Genomic DNA, 16,921 nt, shown 5'->3' on the forward strand with positions numbered 1-16,921 from the left:
GGGACCAGCTGAGATTGTGTTGAGTAAATTCACCTATAAAACGCTAAAATGAAGATTCTATATTGAGCTGTAATCCAATATAGTCGGTATATATTTGCAGAATAAAAGCAGTAAACGCGTCATAATTTGTAACATGGGGAAAAAGACAAAACTAAGGAGTAACCAGCTCGGCTCAATTACGAGCATAGCTAAATGACCTTCACCCTCAGCCAGCGGCATGAATTCTTTGCTCACGCTGTGAGGTTGTCACGTGACACACCTTTCAAGAATGCGCAAGTCGCCACCTAGTGGACACCATGGGTACTCGATTGCTAATCGATTGATTAAAATGGGTAGTATTGAGCGCTAGTAAAAAAAAAAGTAAATTGCGTGTTTTAATGCGTTAAATGTTAAGTCTGTTAGTAAAATAGTAGTACCGTACATTCAGACGTATGTACCTATTCCATTGTGTAGCATTTCCCCCCTGACCATTATATTAATAGCAGCTTTCATTAGCCGATGCCGAGTGTGAGAAGTACTTTTTTATTCACTTTTATCTAGGTTGCCATGATGAATTGACATATTGGGGCTACGACTGTAAGTTGTGGCCGCGCACTACTGCACTTTTTAAGCTCAAAATGAAAATACCGACGGTTGACAAAACTAATTCCCATCAAGTGTTGCATATCAAGTTTTTTTCTCTAGTTTGTTGATTCATACATATTCCCCCTCAAGTTTTGACCTTCTCGTGTAGTTATAAAAAGTAACTAGAAACGGCCCTCAATGTCATGCAATGTACATCATTAATTCAATCAGAATATTGGTGCTGAAAATATTTGCTAAAGTGGCCGTCCTTTGGATTAATTTACTAATTTACCAACCATACCGCTCTGGTAGTCAGATATCAATTGCTTTCTTTTTTTTACGCCAGGGACGAATATTGATCAGAAAAACAATCAAGTTCATCCATATGGCACAGCTGTTAAATCTGTGTTCAGTTTGTGCAAGTATTCATCTTTCGTTTCAACTAAACACTATACAGGCCAGTAAATACATTTGTGAGTAATTTGATACAAGATTATAATTAATTCAGTGATTGTACTTTTGTGATATTTTTATGTGGGGTTGAGCCGTGGAGACTATTTTTCAAACGGTATAACGTCCCTGCATTGTTTAATATTTGACACTAGAAGGCGATACTCAGTTTGAAGCGCCATTTAGTAACCATGTTTCGTCACAAAACCACTCGTGTTGTCTTCCGGTGCATCTCCAACGCGTGGATTTTCTGCAACGTGAAACATTAACAGGAACGCGAAGAAATACGCCACGATGACACAATCCGACGGTGTAATGTAAGTTATTTTTACACGAAATGCCTTGTATATAACTTTTTTTTAAGTATGTGTTCTTTAGTGGTACGTGTTTGTGCTCGTAAAATGAAACTATAATCTATTTGCTGTGTGACGCACGAGACCTGAAAAGTAAATTGCAATATCTCATTATAACAACAGACACATTATTTCCACGGGAGTTCTTGTTTCACGTATAACAATACAAATATGAAGTTTCTGAAAATGTCCTTTAAAAGTGGTCTGTTGACTTGCTTTAAACGTGAAGGTTTTCTGCAAACGTGATATTATGTAAATTTGATGTTTCTGTCCTCAGAAAACCAAAGACGAAGCGCTCCAAGCGTTTCCTGGAGAGTAGAGCACCCAAACTGGCAGAGAAGGGAAAGAGTGCCATGATCATGAAAGGGGGGAATGCCAATCAAACAGTTAGCCAGGCCCTCAAGGACATAGTAAGTCAACTGATTCTACCCAATCCGAAAGACAATTGATCAAGCAAAATGTAGGCAAATGCCCATCTGTAGTTAAATCACACTACTACTACTTGTTACTGCAACTAGATACTAGTTGTGGATGTAATTTCAGTCCAAGCGTTTGTCCTTAAAGTCAAGTCAAGACTGTGGGATGGAGTAGATTCATCTGATTAATTATTATTTCACAAACACGAGACGAATCAGAAAACCATGTTTAGAATACAAGGGCACAGAAAATCTTGAAAAGAAAGTGTTTGACTTCCGCATGTCTTTCTCCTTGCATTAGTCATACTTCATACTTTAAGTAGTTTAAACTACTTTTTCTGGCCTCTGCAAAAAAAAAAAGGATTAGAATGTATAAATGTGAAAATATTCCATATCATGTACTCGTATTATTATTTGACGTGGCTAGGTGACCAAAACTATTAATACGGGTTGGGACCGCACAGAACCACCAATCTTATTTCGTTTGACGCTTGTATTTTTATTTCCTGCTTTTGTTGTTTGTTCCAGAGTGTCAGTTTAAATGTTTGAATTAGCGCCAGTTTTTTGCCAGGCGTGCATGTCTTTGTTTCTTTCAATTTCTCTTTTGTTCTCCCCCATTTTGAACCTATATAGTTTACTCGTGGTCTTGTTTATCAGACCGTCGTGGGCCCTTGAGGAACGAAATTTAACCCCTCTGGTTTCTTTTTCAACAAGAGGAATGACTGACACGCTCACTAGCTATGGGGATGCAATAGATTCGTAGATTCCTTTCGCCAAGTCATGTCCGCCACTACAGTGATTTATTTATTTAAACGCATGCACAGAACTTTGTGACTTATTCTAATATATTTGGAACTGTCTTTTTAATTTTATGTCAATAATGGTCTTTGAAATGTATGAGTTCAAACCCTTTTATTTTTTCTGTTTCAGTATTCCCTTAAAAAGCCCAATGCTGTCCTGTACAAAAAGTAAGTTTTTTTTTTATTTTATTTTTTTTAATGAGAGCAAATGCCAATGCAACTTTTTCCTTTTTTAAATTAGGCAAAACGATTTAGTGGTTTGGTAGCTTCCTACGCATATGAATATTATAAATTCAAATTACATCATTTTAAATCTCATACAAATGATTTCTGTCATGTCATTGAAGTCACTTTGCACGGAACCTAAAATAATTTATCAATCAAGTCTTAGTCGGTTCCTTCAGAAAGTATTTTCCGAGTGAGTCAGAGTAGTGCGCTTTCACCCTTAGCATTTTGTTTTTTTACAGTCAAATAATTTGTAATATTTGTGAAAGACCCCACAGATGACAATGTTAAAACAGACAAGCGTATGCTTACTGCTTGTATTCTGCAGTGAATAAAATCTGAATTTTCTTTTCAGAAAGAATATCACAAGGCCGTTTGAGGACTCAACGTCACTGGTTAGTTAAGATGAAGCTACATTAAATATTTTGCAGCGTTATCACCTATCAATTCATCTTTTTATTTTATTTTTATTTTTTTTAGGAATTCTTCTCCAAGAAGACGGACTGCTCTCTTTTTCTGTTTGGTTCTCACAACAAGAAACGACCCAACAACCTCATATTTGGTAAATATTTCTCACTCTCTTTTTGGGCTCATAGACCAATGTAAATTCTGAAGCTTAAAAATGTCTCTTTAGCTTATCTTGGCGACTTCCATTTCCTTTGCTAGTTGAGTACGCTTATACAGGACTCCTCACTCCTGTTGGTGTGAATCCTGACTTGTTAGTGAACATACCCTTATCTAATTCCATTTTTGTACGAAATCTTAAAACTATGCGTTTCTTAACAAAAAAATAACTTTGGTTGCTCTGGCTCACCGTATTAAAAGGTGCAGTCTCAGTTAGGGATGCTATTTCTGTATTAAACACCTACATTTGGTACACCGTATCAATGGGTGCAGGCACGGTAAAACATAGTTTAAAACATACGGAATAAAGCATACATGCCCACTTAAACATAGGCTAGCATGTTTTTAAAAAATGCTGCAGGAGCACAAATGAATTTGGTTGTACTTTATTCAAGTTTTTAACTCACCAGGTCCCCTCTCTTCATTGTAAGAGTCAGTGTCAGTGTTGTTGCTGTGCGTCTCCTCAGAAATGATGTCAACTTTTGTGAAACCTGAAACAACAGTGCAAGCAGACTTGTTAGCCCTAGCATCCACTTTCCATTCACAAATTGTGGTGGAACTCACTCACTCTCCCAGTCTTTGTAAAGCTGCATTTGCCATCCATCATCCTATATAAGACCCCTTTCACAGTTTGTAAACAATGAGACGGCTTAGCTGAAGGCAAAGACAACGCCAGTCAGCTAGCCGATTTCGACAGCTTTGTTTACGTAGCAAAGGATGCGAAAACCGGCCATTTGTGTGAGTATGAAAGTACACTCCCTGTCTGCGACCGTAAATGTTACTTTAAGAAGTTGACTCTGTCTGACGGAATAATATTTACCAATCCCTACGCCCTCATTCGCACATTTACCGATTTATTTGTTTATTTTTCCTCATTGCACACATAATGCACCCCACATTATATAGCACCCCGTCCATTTTGGAGAAAATTAAAGACTTAAGTGTGCCTTGTGGTCATGAAAATACTTTACTACAAGTACTGACATTTGCTGTGCTTAAGTATCAAATCGTTTTGTGACATTAAATGCACCTAAGCTCTGAAAGTTGAGGTTTTTACTCTTATATTTATTTAGTTTGTGATGTAATTTAAGAATTCGCTAATGAGAGAAGTGAGCCTTGCCTCGACGTGGTGCTGGCGTCTGGTGTCCTCAAGTTGTAAGGAGGAGAGACGCATAAAGATTTCCGATTACCGGCCTCTCATTGTCATGACTTCTTCCGTTATCCTTACCATATCAGCGCAAGCACTATTCATTCTCATTCTTTCTTCTGTGGCTCAGGCATTACGTCAACAAACACTTTCTTCTGATTTCATTTTGAAGTAACGGAGGTGCCGAGGAATAATGTTTCGGATTAAAGGTCTAAGTTTTATTTAGGAAACGTCGTTGAGTAAAAGTTGCCCGAAATATACATAATGAAGTACAGAAATGTGAAAAATCTGCTTGAGTACAATAATGAAGTATTTGTATTCCATTCAACTACATTTAGAATGACCTGGAGTTAATTTTTTTTGTGTTGCTGTCTTCTGTGCTTTATTTGCAGGCCGTCTATATGACTTCCACGTTTTGGATATGATTGAACTGGGAATCGAGAAGTATGTCTCCCTGAGTGAGATCAAGGTAGTGTTGTAAACTACATTACAGCTGAAATTAGAATGACGCCAACAGTATGCCCTGTAGGGCTTGGGCGATAAACCGAAAATTTACTGTTTCCGTAATTTATTACAATAACCGACATCATTTTGCCCATGTCGGTAAATTCAGTGTTTAAAAAAAAAAAAAGAAAAGTCTTTTCTGTCTGCGGCTATGTTCATACCCCTTTAAGACGGCTACAGCGCGTGAAGTCACGTGACTCTACCCATCTGAACAAGAAAGAAAACTGACGCAGCCGTGGCTGGCGATTCAAATCAGGAAGCGGCTGATACGGCTGAAGATGAAGTAATGTTAGTTGAAGTTGTTCCTGTTGCGCTTGTCCCGAAAAGAAATTTGGACATCTGTCGTTTGGAAATGTTTTGGGTTCTATAAAGACGATGTTTGAGCAAAAGAACACATACTACAAAGTGCGTCGTAAGTACCCAAAACAGCGCGTCCAACCTTTTCTTTTTCACCACCTACAGCACAACAATGCTGTGGACTTTGAACTTGTTTTAAAAGCTCAAAGTGAGAAGCAAGGTTCGATAAGTGACAACAGCCCATAACGGAGGCGACACCATACGAGAGAATGTCTCAGAGGTGGACGCGATAGCCTAGCACATAGCTAAAGAAATAGCTCCTCGAGCTACAGTGGAGCGCATGGGAGTTAAACGCCTCATGAAAGTAGCTGACAAGAGGTACAAAAAAGTTTTTCGCAAACTGTACTTCCCAATATGGACAAAATCGGGACGGGAGCTTAGACATGTCAAGCATTTTGCATCCACATCCAACTTGTGGTTGAGCCCTGTTTGAGCCTGACTGTGCATTACATAGACTACTAGTGGCGAGAGCGCACCAGAGTACTCGAGGTGGCACGTTTTCCCGATGATGCACACTTGTGTATTTGGCTTGCATTGACATTTTATTTTAACTTTATTTAGCATTTTGTTTAAAGGCCACACCAGCTCTCTTGCACATGGCATTATTTATATTGTTTGCAAGATACCTTCACACAAATCTAGGCCTTTGCACATGGCATTACAGCATCTTGGCGCAATCTATCTGCAGAAAAAGATTTTGCGAGAGGTACCCTTTTTTTTCCTGTTCTTTGGGACATAGTTTGAGTCATGCAACGCAAGCTATTTGGAATGTTTATGCAAATGATTTTTGTACTTTTATTTTTCATTGAAAGTAATGTGTACCAGTTGGTCAATTTAAAAAAAGCAGTTAATATGCATTTCCTGCATTTATTTTGATTTTGGTCCATGAGTGGAATTTATTATGCATTTATCGTTATCGAGGTAAAATTGCTCAATTTATCGTGATATTGATTTGAGGTCATATCGCCCAGCCCTAATGCCCAGCCTTGCATTGTCAGAGTGAATATAGATAATTGAGTTTTCTTCCTATTTTTGCAGATGAGTAAATGTCCTGAGGGGACCAAACCAATGCTTGTGTTTGCCGGTGAGGCTTTCGATATGGACAGCGAGTACAAACGTCTGAAGAGTCTGCTCATTGGTCCGTACACATCTTGACATACAATATTACATTCGTTGGAAAATGATGGATGTTTTGTTTAAATGGACTGTCGTCTGCTTTTCTTTTCCAGACTTCTTCCGGGGTCCTTCTGTGTCTGCAGTGCGACTGGCGGGCTTAGAACATATTCTGCACTTCACTGCCGTGGATGACAAAATATTTATGCGTAGTTACAGGTGAAACTCCAACATTTGGATCTTAAATGTCCTCCACAAATCTATTGCTCAAAGGTTTTGATCCAATGAACAAATTTGCTTTGTTTCTGTAACCACACCTGGTCCAGCTTCATTTCGGCCGTATTAAACCATCAGTCGGAGTGTGCCTCGTGATTGGCTTGCTGCTTCTACTTACAAAAGCAGGGCCGTGTATAACAAACAATAAAATCACATTTTCCATACTGTTCCTGTCTTTGCAGGTCTTTGTTGAAAAAGTCGGGCTGCAGAACGCCGCGCATTGAGCTGGAGGAGATCGGGCCGTCGTTTGACTTTGTTTTAAGAAGAACACACCTTGCATCAGACGACTTGTACAAGTTGTCTCACAAGCAGCCCAAGGCTCTGAAGGTAAATTTAATGTCTGTTTGGTTATCAATCAAAAAAAATAAATTACCATCAATGCACTGAACATATGAGGCCGTTTAGTGCTATACACGCACCAAATCAAATTCAAAATAAAACAAATTAGGAAAGTCCAAATGCCCTCTTTTTTAGTTTATTGCAGTTTAAAAAAAAAAAAAAAAAAAAGGGGCCTGTGATGTCATAAACTGTACATCATACAAACTATTGTTCTATTTCAATTTGGCCTGAATCATTCTGGTTGATATGGAGCCAGGAGTTGAATTAAATTGGATGTGTTTTGGGAATTGGAACAACAGCTCAAGTCTCACTTTGTGGTCCACTCAGAAAGGCTAATGGTCAGGTTCAGGTGAACCATTTGAATGGAGATCAACATGAGCTAATAAAACTCTCGCCAAGCAGAAAATGTATTTTTACTGTACAATGCTGTTGGCGCATTATGATCTTATAATGGAATTTGCTGAAACTTTTGAATGCTATGATTAATCGACACATTTGTGTCAATTGAAATGTAAGTGAATTTCTTCCTGTGTGACCTTTGACAGCCCAAGAAGAAGAAAAATATTTCCCACGATGCTTTTGGCACCAAATTTGGCAGGGTGCACATGCAGAAGCAAGATCTTTCTAAGCTTCAGACGCGGAAGATGAAGGGTCTGCGGAAGAGGAAAGGGGAGGTGGTTGATGATGGGGAGTCTCCCAAAGTGGCAAAAGTGGAGGGTTGAGGTCTGCAATGGACAACTGGGTATTCAAGTCTTCACATTTGCAATACCGCGCGTTTTTCTTCACCTGGATAGACAACGTCATCCGCATCGCCACCTATTCCTGACTCCAGCACCAGGAATTCACCCGACTCCCTCAGCCATACATATAAAAAATTGTTTTGTAGGATTTTTATAAAATCTATATCTTGTATGAAAAATAAAATGTGCCACTTGACTGAGGATTCAATGATTCACAAAGAAAAATAAAATTCTCAATGTCAGCTAGATCACTTCTATTCACTTTTCTGGAGGACTGAAAGTGCCAAAATTAAATAAATACATACCCCATGAAATGTTTAATTAAAAATTGTAATTGTTTCATTCATTCATTAAATTTGGAATTAAATAAAATCTGATAAATAAATGCACCGTTTAATAATTGTCATTAGATATTTCATAGTTTTAAGTAAACGTGGAATTAAATCAATCAATGTGTTGTCAATTAATTAAATTACCAATTATTATATATAAACATATCTATAATATAACAGGAACTATGAAATAATTAAATCCAGAAACTATTACATGTATCAAAGCACATGAACCACTATTAAGCCTATATTTTCAGATAATCATTGGTATTTTAATTCATGAATGACATGGATTTTTTTTATTTATTTAATTACTAGATGAAACATTTAATGAAACCATTATATAATGGTACATTTATTTATTCAGCTGATTAATTTAATTCTATATTTAATCAATGAATGGAAACTGACCATTTTAATTAAACATTTCATGGTGTATTTATTTAATTAATTAGTCACTTTTGAGGTTCCATGTGATATTATTACCACTACTATCCATCTTATCCACCCGCAACAACAAGGCTGACTGTACTGTGATCATACTCTTACAAGAGCATCAGAGTGGGTAGTTTAAGCACATTGGTTCTCTCTCTCAGCTCACCAGCGATCCAAATTGGGACAAGCTGCACAGAAAAGGGATTCCACATAAAACGCCACGACCACCATTCAAAATGCACCACAAATGAGAGGCAGACAGACCGTCCTGGTGTTGCTGTGCAACTCCTACCGAAAGCTGCAGAGCTGCAGACCTCACTTCTCAGGCTCCTCCTCCTCACGACTCAGCCCGGAAATACCGTAATTTCTTGGACGTTTGCCATTCTTGAGACGGAAATAAGTCAAGACTCCCATTATTTGAACAAAAAGCGAAGAAACAGTAAGTGTGCTCTGAAGCCAATTGTGCAAGACCATTCTAGTATATTATTTTTATTATACTTTGAACGATTTCAGCCCTTTGCCAAAACGACTGGATGTGAATTTTGCGCAACCCATATTGCGTTACGTGGCTGCAAAGGATAACGCGAGGTTTGAAAGCGAAAGTTGCTGAAGCCATCTTTCGCAGCTGTGCCAGGGGCGGTTCTAGAGTCAGGTTTAGGGGTGCTGAACACCCAAGATAAATGATGCCGTATTGTACATATTTAAGCAGTTTTATGACCACGTTCACAAAAGAGAAACAGCACTTTATGGGAAAACGTATGGTTAAGACATTCAACCTGATTTAAGTTATTTAAAAGTCACACCAAGTACGACAGGAATGAAACGTTAAAAATAAATATTCTCACCTTAATAATTGCTGATGGAAGACACAGCAGCACCTCGAGTAAACCAGCCTCTTGCTACTAAAATACACAAAGTGGATTTTGGACCTATTTTTAACTTTCAAATGAAATGTAATGCCTGAAATGTAAAACAAAAAACACATTAACAACAATTTACTTCTGTGAATGCTAATATATAAAATCCACTCTTTGTTCCTCCATTATCATTATCTTTCCTAACAACTCGCTTGAAACTTTCTCTCATTCCAGTTCAGAGAACAGTGGTACTTTCTCTGACCACCTCAAATGTTTTATTGTTAAAAAAAAAAAACACGCAAACGACAATGCAGCAATAATGAGGACTACAATGGTAGTATATTGGTATTAAGTGGTAGACATTTAAAAAAAGGTTTCACATATCTTGGATTAAGCCCATGCATTATTTTATGTTACACCCCCCTTAGGAAAAAGAAAAAATTTGCTCCCCTCCCCACAACCAAACTCCGCCCCAACTATAAATAATAGCATTTTCATTGCAAAACAAACCTGCACCGTAGAGTTACTACTCGCACAATGGGCAAGGAGAGCGCCACTGCTGACTACTGGAGTGGATGTGCAATTACACTTCATTGTTGTACGCTGTAAAAACAGCAAGTTCCCCAGGGTCACATGTGGGCCCGCCCCACTATTTGAGAAGCACTAGATTAGGCCAAGTTAATTACAATTTACACCAAGGCTGTGTATTTGCTGTATATCACTGGAAGGAAGCATAATTATTCATCATGTAAATAGAATTAATACGATTTAGTGGAACAAATAATTTGTGGGTTGTTGTAATTTTGTTGTTAAAATATTCATTCCCAACAAAATACTGCATGTTAAAACACTTCTCTAGTTTGCTAAAAAAGAAAAAAAAAAAGAATATTCATAAAAATTAAACAGTCTAAAATTTTTAGGGTGCTCGGATTCACATTGGGATGCTTTCCTCGCCCCCAAAAATGGGCTTGAAACTAAATGAATCATGTGTGTTTTGTTGTTGGCTCAGGTCTGGCTAGTTCTCAGCAAATAACGTTTTAAAATTGTAACATAATTAGAAAAGCATGTCATTGAGAGTATCCAGCAAAAATATTCACTATGATGAACTGTTTGTCGCGAGTGTAAATCAGTAAAGCAAAATCTCACCGCTATGTGGTTAAACATTTTGATCTGAAATCCATCGGTCATTTGGACATTATTGTAACTTTAGTTTTTTTTTTTACACCTTATGTAGATGCATCATAACGAGTGACGCACAAATAGTAGCTAAGCGCTGCACATCCTGCTGTAAGCTGTACCACTGCCCCGTGTGCCCTACACATATACCGGCCAAACTGTATAAGATCAAGTCTTACCTGGAAATCCACGACAAAAATGCAATCTTGTTTGAAGGTGAGAGTGTGTGTGCGTGCGTGTGTGTATAGATAGTCGTTAAGTTTATACTTTAGGTTTACCTTGCACGAGGTGTTATTTATTGAGACACCATTTTGTTTTTTGTTTTTCAGATATAAAGATATGCAGATGCCGTTTGGAGTGTAGAATTTCAGCACATTTTCATTGTCCTGTCTGCAATAAAACAGTCATCAGAAAACGTGACATGGTTGGACACTTGGTGGTTTGCCAAAAGAAAAGTCTATAAATGTCTACCTCGGTTTCGGAACCAACCTCGAATCCCATTCAACCGCTTTGAACCAAACTATCTTCTTTTTCAGGCGAGCAGAGCCCAACTACTGCACTGCCCTCCATACTCCAAAAGACTGATTCCTCTTCCTCACCATCCTTAACCTCTGTTGTCTCTGCTACTCAGGAGGGTAAAAATATTCAATTTGATAAGAAAAAAGCCAAATGTCCCCTTTGCAATGTTCTGTTTTACAAAAAGAATATTGCCAAACACCTTCAAAGAAAACACTTTCAAAAATCCGAAGATGTTACCATTGAGGATCCTTTAAAAAGTGTCTGGGTGAACCCAAAAAATGGCATTTCTGCAGTTCAAGAGTCGAGGTGTGACTTTGCCGTCCCAATTCATGTTCAAAAGAAAACCTGGGGCATCTCCACAAAATACAGTGTGAACTGGAAGAGTGCAGGCAATATCACTCATCGGCGGTTCAAAGTGGTCTGCCGTTCAAGTACTGTGAGCACATTTGCTCCTTGCAGCACCGTAAAAGAAGAACAGCTTCTTGAACATGGTGAAATGGTGGAGCTTCAGTTTTTTGGGGAGGCAAAGAAAGTGTCGTATCTCCAAAGGTAAAAAGTCGCTCAGGTTAAACATGTGCTTCTCTGTGCCCTTGTTGCCTTCCGGGAGACCTCAGAGCGGCTTTGCTTTTCTATCTATGAGCCAGTTTTGAATCATTACACCCGTATCGGAAGGATAATGGTGTCACACAATATTTCGGACAACATGTGGCATTGTCCTTGTGCCAAAACCAAGCTTTCGTGCATTCACAAAAATATCAGTAAATGGCATTTATTTCAAACAAATCGGGACCTGTTTTAAACGCAGATCGCCTCTTCTACCGCACAGCAGCAGGACGTTTATCCGCCGTCAAATGAAAGCTTGACAAAGCTTGTACATTACATTCTGCCTGATGACGTTTTGCGGCGTGACTGACTTTATGGCAGATTTGCATCCAGCAGAGACCTTTTGCACTGTCTGTCCCGGTCGTGTACAACTTGAGAAGTCTTCAAGAATCACCGGGAAGGCTCGGATCGTCACCATGAATGGTGTCATTGGAAGTAAGTTGAGAGAGAGATTGAGAAATTTTAATGACCGTTTGCAGTCTGAGGAAAATTGCTTGTGCGTTTTTTGTTTGTTTTTTTTTACTACACACTAGAAGTTTCAACCTATTTCCGTGTATGCCCGCAGTGCCGTATGGTTTACCGGTATCAAGAATGGAAAGATGGTCTGCACAACTTCAATGATCATCTGGTACTGAGTCTTGAACTGTGTTTGTTTCTAAGACACAACCTCCAGGTATGCACAGTAGATTTTTCTTAGTGATCAAAATAAGATTTTATTCTTCAATTTTTTATTTTAGAATAACGTCTCTGTGTCCAAGGTGATCAATTCTCTGGAAAGCCTCAGGAAAGAAAAGTTTTCCGCCTCAGACACCATCTGCCGTGCTTACAACCACTTTGAGGCACTCACAAGCCATGATTATTCCTTTTCATGTGTCTGCTGTGGCTACCACTCGCCAGTCGTCATGATGGACCTTCACAAAAAAGGAGTTCTGAATTTACCTGGTAAACTTCAATCTATATTGTTTTTTTGGTCTGTGGATGTGTGTTAAAATGTGTCCAATGAAGTGAATCAACAAAAATGTTTTTTTTAAATCAGTGAGAGATATCAAGGAAGCTTCTGAGGACTTCAATGGTGAAGTGAACATTGAACATTTCTGGCATTCTGTTCAGCTGGAGATGATTTCTCTCTGACTTTTCCCAACTATTTAAATTTTATAATGCTTTTTTTTTTAAAATTATTTTACCATTTTATTCATTCTATTACCATGCATTTAATTACAAATGTTTGTTTTCCAGGGCATGCAAAAAAACAAAACCTTTGCTGTAAAATCTAGTTTTCACCACTGAGCCCCATGGATTGGAAAGAACACACGGAAATCGGAGTGTGTTCAACACCGAGTTTGAAAAAGTGTCGTCTTCAAAATCCTCTGCAGAAACTGAAGTTGGAATCGTGTCAGAGGATCGCCTTGTTGAAGAGCTAATGAAGCAGAAGGTACATTTGTTTGTAGCTTTCTCTTTCTCTCGCTCTCTCTGTCTCTTCGTCAGTTTTCCAATTCCGACTGTTTTCTGCTATACCGCTTATGTGATTTTTTTTTTCTCCCCAAAAATCTGGATTACATTTTTTATAAGGTTTCAACTGTGCGCAAGCAATGCAAGGCCTGCAATCAAGACCGTAAAGGATCACAGATGGATCTTTTCATCAAACGACGAGAAGAAATGAAGACAAGACATAGTCCAAAGATTATGGGGAGGATCTGGTATCGGTTGTAACTTGTAGATAAAGAGAGTGAAAAAAATATGAAGCCAATTGTTTGACCACTTTCTAAGCATTTTGCATGTTTTAAATTCATTCAAGGTGGCTGGTCAGTGATCCTCTGTCCTCATGCTGTGATTTACGGCCTCAAGTTTAACTTGAGGGCGGAGTCACCGAGGGATTTTGCAGACCTTCTTTTATCTTTTGAACATCTTCCAAATGTCGCTGTCTGTGATTTTTGCACAGGGCTTAGAAACTCATACCAACCTCTGTTTCCCTACCGCCGTCTCCTTCAGGCCACATGAAGGCAGGCTGTCCGCGTCTTCCCCTGACAACATCACTGCAGCACAGCAGAAAAAACTTCAAATCTCTTTACCATGGCTTACCATGCGGCAAACTGACGAAAAAGATGGACATCCAGTCACTGGTTCCTCAGAGCATTATGTGTTATACGACAGTTTCCACGAGGCCAACAGCAACGAGCCACAGGAAGTCCTAAGGAGCGGCAACCTGGTTCCTGAACTTCAGTGGTCATTGAAAAGACGCATGGCTGAGCAGCTTTTCGCATGCATGCGAAAAAACAGTTACTTCCTCAACAACATGGCGCCCTCGACGCACATTTTTTTGCTGAGAAACATTGTCCATCATAGAAACAAGAACACAAACGCAAAGCTTTTGGAACAGCGATTTAAAAGAGGACACGACGTGTCCCACCAATCGGATGCAGTTGATTGTCCGAACAGAAAAAGATTGCCTAACACGTGCTGACTTTTGGAGTCTTGTCTTCAATAATGAAACTGAATCAGTTAAGTTAATGTGATTTTATTTAAAGGTGAGCTGTAAAAGGCAGTTAAACTGAAACATTTTTCTTTAACTGCAGATTCGACATGCATGTTTCAGAGAAGACATGTAGAATTTTTCTAAAAAAAAATCAAGCTGTCCATAAAAAATGTGAATTCACCCTGTTTTCACTTTAACAATTGTGTGTTATTGCTGTTTGGAATAATTAACCTTTTTATTCATTTGGAGCAGTCAGTGCTGAATTTAAAAGTAATTTTTTTTAGTGGTGCATACTATTCAATGAAGAAAAATACAATATTGTTTTTTTAGGGGGGGTTCATTGTTACTTCTTGACAATATTTCTGAACTGCTAAACTGTGAAAAGCAAAAATGTGCTGCACAAGTTGATGAATTTGATGCTATCAATGTATAGTGGACTTTATTATCTTTCTGTTGCAAATTATTTTCATGGAACTATGGTGAACGCAGTTTTTTACGTACCTGTTGTACGTTTCTCCGTCAAATTCTGAAATCAGAAATGGAAAATTTGATTTTTGTTCACCTTTTTGAATAACTACAAAAAAACAACCGAATCTAGAAACTAAGAGAATTAAAAAATAAAAACTACCGTATGTATAATGAAAAATCTAAATGCGAATGTCCACGGTATTACGTACCTACTCCGCATGCGTGAAATTAATACCCCCCTCCATAAAATACAAAAAACTTTTTTTATATAGCGCATTTCAGGACAGCTGGAGCTGTAACAAAGCACTTTACATACAGTATCACAATAGCAAAAATTCAACAGCAAAGACAGTGAAATCACTCAGATAAAACACACATAATGACACAAACAAAGCAACCTGAAAGAAAATATAAATATCATATTTACATGTAGCAATAAGCCCTGCTGTTTCATTGACTTGTTATTCTCGTCATTGTCTTCCAAAACATGCAGTTTCTAGAAGTATAAAGAATATTGATTGTGAACTGTTTTGAACAATGAAGAGGAAAATCAAACTCGATTTTAGGTTGGCACCCAACAATGAGATGCTGTTGCTGCGTATTATTTGCAATAGACTGCAGGTGATGCACAGGAGCACCCCAGATGATATCTCAATTTATCTCGAACATTTTGAAGAACAATTTCCCCGCACATGTAATGCTTAATATCATGCAATCGGAAATGACTCCCCATAGACCATCATAGTCAAATGCAGATGTTGCAAAAATGACAAAAGATGAGTTAGGCATTATGTAATGTCACGTAAATGTTAAGTACTGTTGGAATTTATCTTTATATCAATGTTAGAATTTAACTTTAACCCAATGTAAACTCAAATAAGTAATCTGACTCCAATTTGCGACCTTACCCAACTCTCACACATCCAACAATATGCGCGCTCGTTCTGCAATAGAAAGGTATCAGGAAGCCGGCATTTTCACGCACGAATGGATTTATTCCCAATACACAGATTTCTACATGGCACCTGGATCTCGAATCCCTCTCAATACAAGTCTACACCTCTCTTGCCACCAGCGAATGTGTTCTACCTCCGAGTTGCCCAGTCCTGATTCATACTATACAACATGCAAAATGGCACAGACAAAGGCATCCTGGCATGATTCTATTGGCTATGTCTATTGCAGTTAACTTTAGCTCGCTCTCATTGGTCTTTCTCCTCCCGCCGAATCCCGTGGCGACTCCTCCTGCTTGTGCTATCCCCCGATGGCCTCTCCTTCGTCCACTGGTCCCGGAGTCATCTCGTCTCGCTCAGCACCTTCTGTTTCTAAAACATTCCATTCTTGCACAACCCCCGCAACCAGCCTCGCGCCACCAGTCACACTCTCAGCATTTTACAATATCACATTTTCATACATTGGATGCACCAACATCTAATGAACTATGTTAAGCTCAAACTCTTATATTCCTTTAATAGTCAAAAGTATGAAATCCTTTAAGTGTAACTGAAGTTTAGACCATGCTAATGACCAGACACTCAGGAGAGGAATGCAGGAAGATTAGATCACAGCTGCACCACAGGAGGTGTGAACGAGACCCCTCTGAAACAATGGACTTCCATGCCAGGATCACAAAAGTGGCTCCGAGCAGTCCAACCTTTGTTCAGTTTTAAATTGACTGCCATTTACATTATCCTTTAGTACGTATACCTAAATCGCATTTTTTAAGTCTTAATGTTGGCTGTTTACAAATGTTTTGGGTGGAACTAAATGCAGGTGTTTAGCCAATTTGCTTACTAAAACTGCAGATAAATGGAAGTAACTAAATAAAACTTAGAGGTCCAAGTTTTTTTCATGTCATATAAAAAAAACATCCATATATTAGGTGAAAAACTTTATTTAGATACACTACATATTTAGCATTGACATCTAATATTTGAGTTTAACTATTTAACTGGATAAATATAATTTTAAATGCACGTGTGTCAAACTCAAGGCCCGGGGGCCAGATCTGGCCCCCAATCTCATTTTATATGGCCCGCGAAGGGTAAATCATGTGTGTCAACTTCCTGTTTCTAGCACATTTTCTTCGCTTTTAACAACATTTAGATATTAAATATTGCCATTTATTTGTTAAACTTCCGCTTTTCAAA

The 16,921-nt window shown here is 38.4% G+C and overlaps 2 protein-coding genes and 1 pseudogene across 2 annotated transcripts; all 3 read left to right on the plus strand.

Annotated features, from left to right (window-relative positions):
• The first annotated feature begins 1,178 nt into the window (after nucleotides 1-1,178).
• Nucleotides 1,179-8,104, plus strand: rpf2 (ribosome production factor 2 homolog). Its single transcript, XM_088286317.1, has 10 exons — nucleotides 1,179-1,331; nucleotides 1,645-1,777; nucleotides 2,714-2,751; nucleotides 3,164-3,203; nucleotides 3,289-3,370; nucleotides 4,972-5,048; nucleotides 6,479-6,578; nucleotides 6,670-6,772; nucleotides 7,012-7,156; nucleotides 7,714-8,104. The coding sequence occupies exons 1-10, from the start codon at nucleotides 1,309-1,311 to the stop codon at nucleotides 7,888-7,890; spliced, it is 918 nt and encodes a 305-aa protein (XP_088142443.1). The 5' UTR covers nucleotides 1,179-1,308; the 3' UTR covers nucleotides 7,891-8,104.
• Nucleotides 8,105-8,972: 868 nt separating this feature from the next.
• Nucleotides 8,973-13,638, plus strand: LOC148316947 (uncharacterized). The gene is made up of 9 exons (XM_088286932.1): nucleotides 8,973-9,114; nucleotides 10,767-10,924; nucleotides 11,038-11,132; nucleotides 11,245-11,343; nucleotides 12,152-12,265; nucleotides 12,396-12,503; nucleotides 12,589-12,772; nucleotides 13,204-13,262; nucleotides 13,400-13,638. Exons 5-9 carry the CDS (start codon nucleotides 12,251-12,253, stop codon nucleotides 13,538-13,540), a joined length of 507 nt encoding a protein of 168 aa, XP_088143058.1. The 5' UTR covers nucleotides 8,973-9,114; nucleotides 10,767-10,924; nucleotides 11,038-11,132; nucleotides 11,245-11,343; nucleotides 12,152-12,250; the 3' UTR covers nucleotides 13,541-13,638.
• On the plus strand, nucleotides 13,589-16,921 carry LOC148316948 (HMG domain-containing protein 3-like; annotated as a pseudogene).

The sequence above is a fragment of the Idiotropiscis lumnitzeri genome, chromosome 21 (assembly GCF_059441095.1).
Source record: "Idiotropiscis lumnitzeri isolate Australia: NSW breed Sydney's pygmy pipehorse chromosome 21, RoL_Ilum_1.0, whole genome shotgun sequence".
NCBI lineage: Eukaryota > Metazoa > Chordata > Actinopteri > Syngnathiformes > Syngnathidae > Idiotropiscis > Idiotropiscis lumnitzeri.

What these genes read in the sequence shown, in the direction of transcription:
- rpf2 (XM_088286317.1), top strand. Translation starts at nt 1,309, where the DNA reads ATGACACAATCCGACGGTGTAAT. An exon ending in ACACAATCCGACGGTGTAAT is followed by an intron (nt 1,332 to 1,644) that starts GTAAGTTATTTT and finishes TTCTGTCCTCAG; the next exon opens with AAAACCAAAGACGAAGCGCT. An exon ending in ACCCAACAACCTCATATTTG is followed by an intron (nt 3,371 to 4,971) that starts GTAAATATTTCT and finishes CTTTATTTGCAG; the next exon opens with GCCGTCTATATGACTTCCAC.
- LOC148316947 (XM_088286932.1), top strand. An exon ending in TTCTAAGACACAACCTCCAG is followed by an intron (nt 12,504 to 12,588) that starts GTATGCACAGTA and finishes TCTGTGTCCAAG; the next exon opens with GTGATCAATTCTCTGGAAAG. An exon ending in AGGAGTTCTGAATTTACCTG is followed by an intron (nt 12,773 to 13,203) that starts GTAAACTTCAAT and finishes AATCCTCTGCAG; the next exon opens with AAACTGAAGTTGGAATCGTG.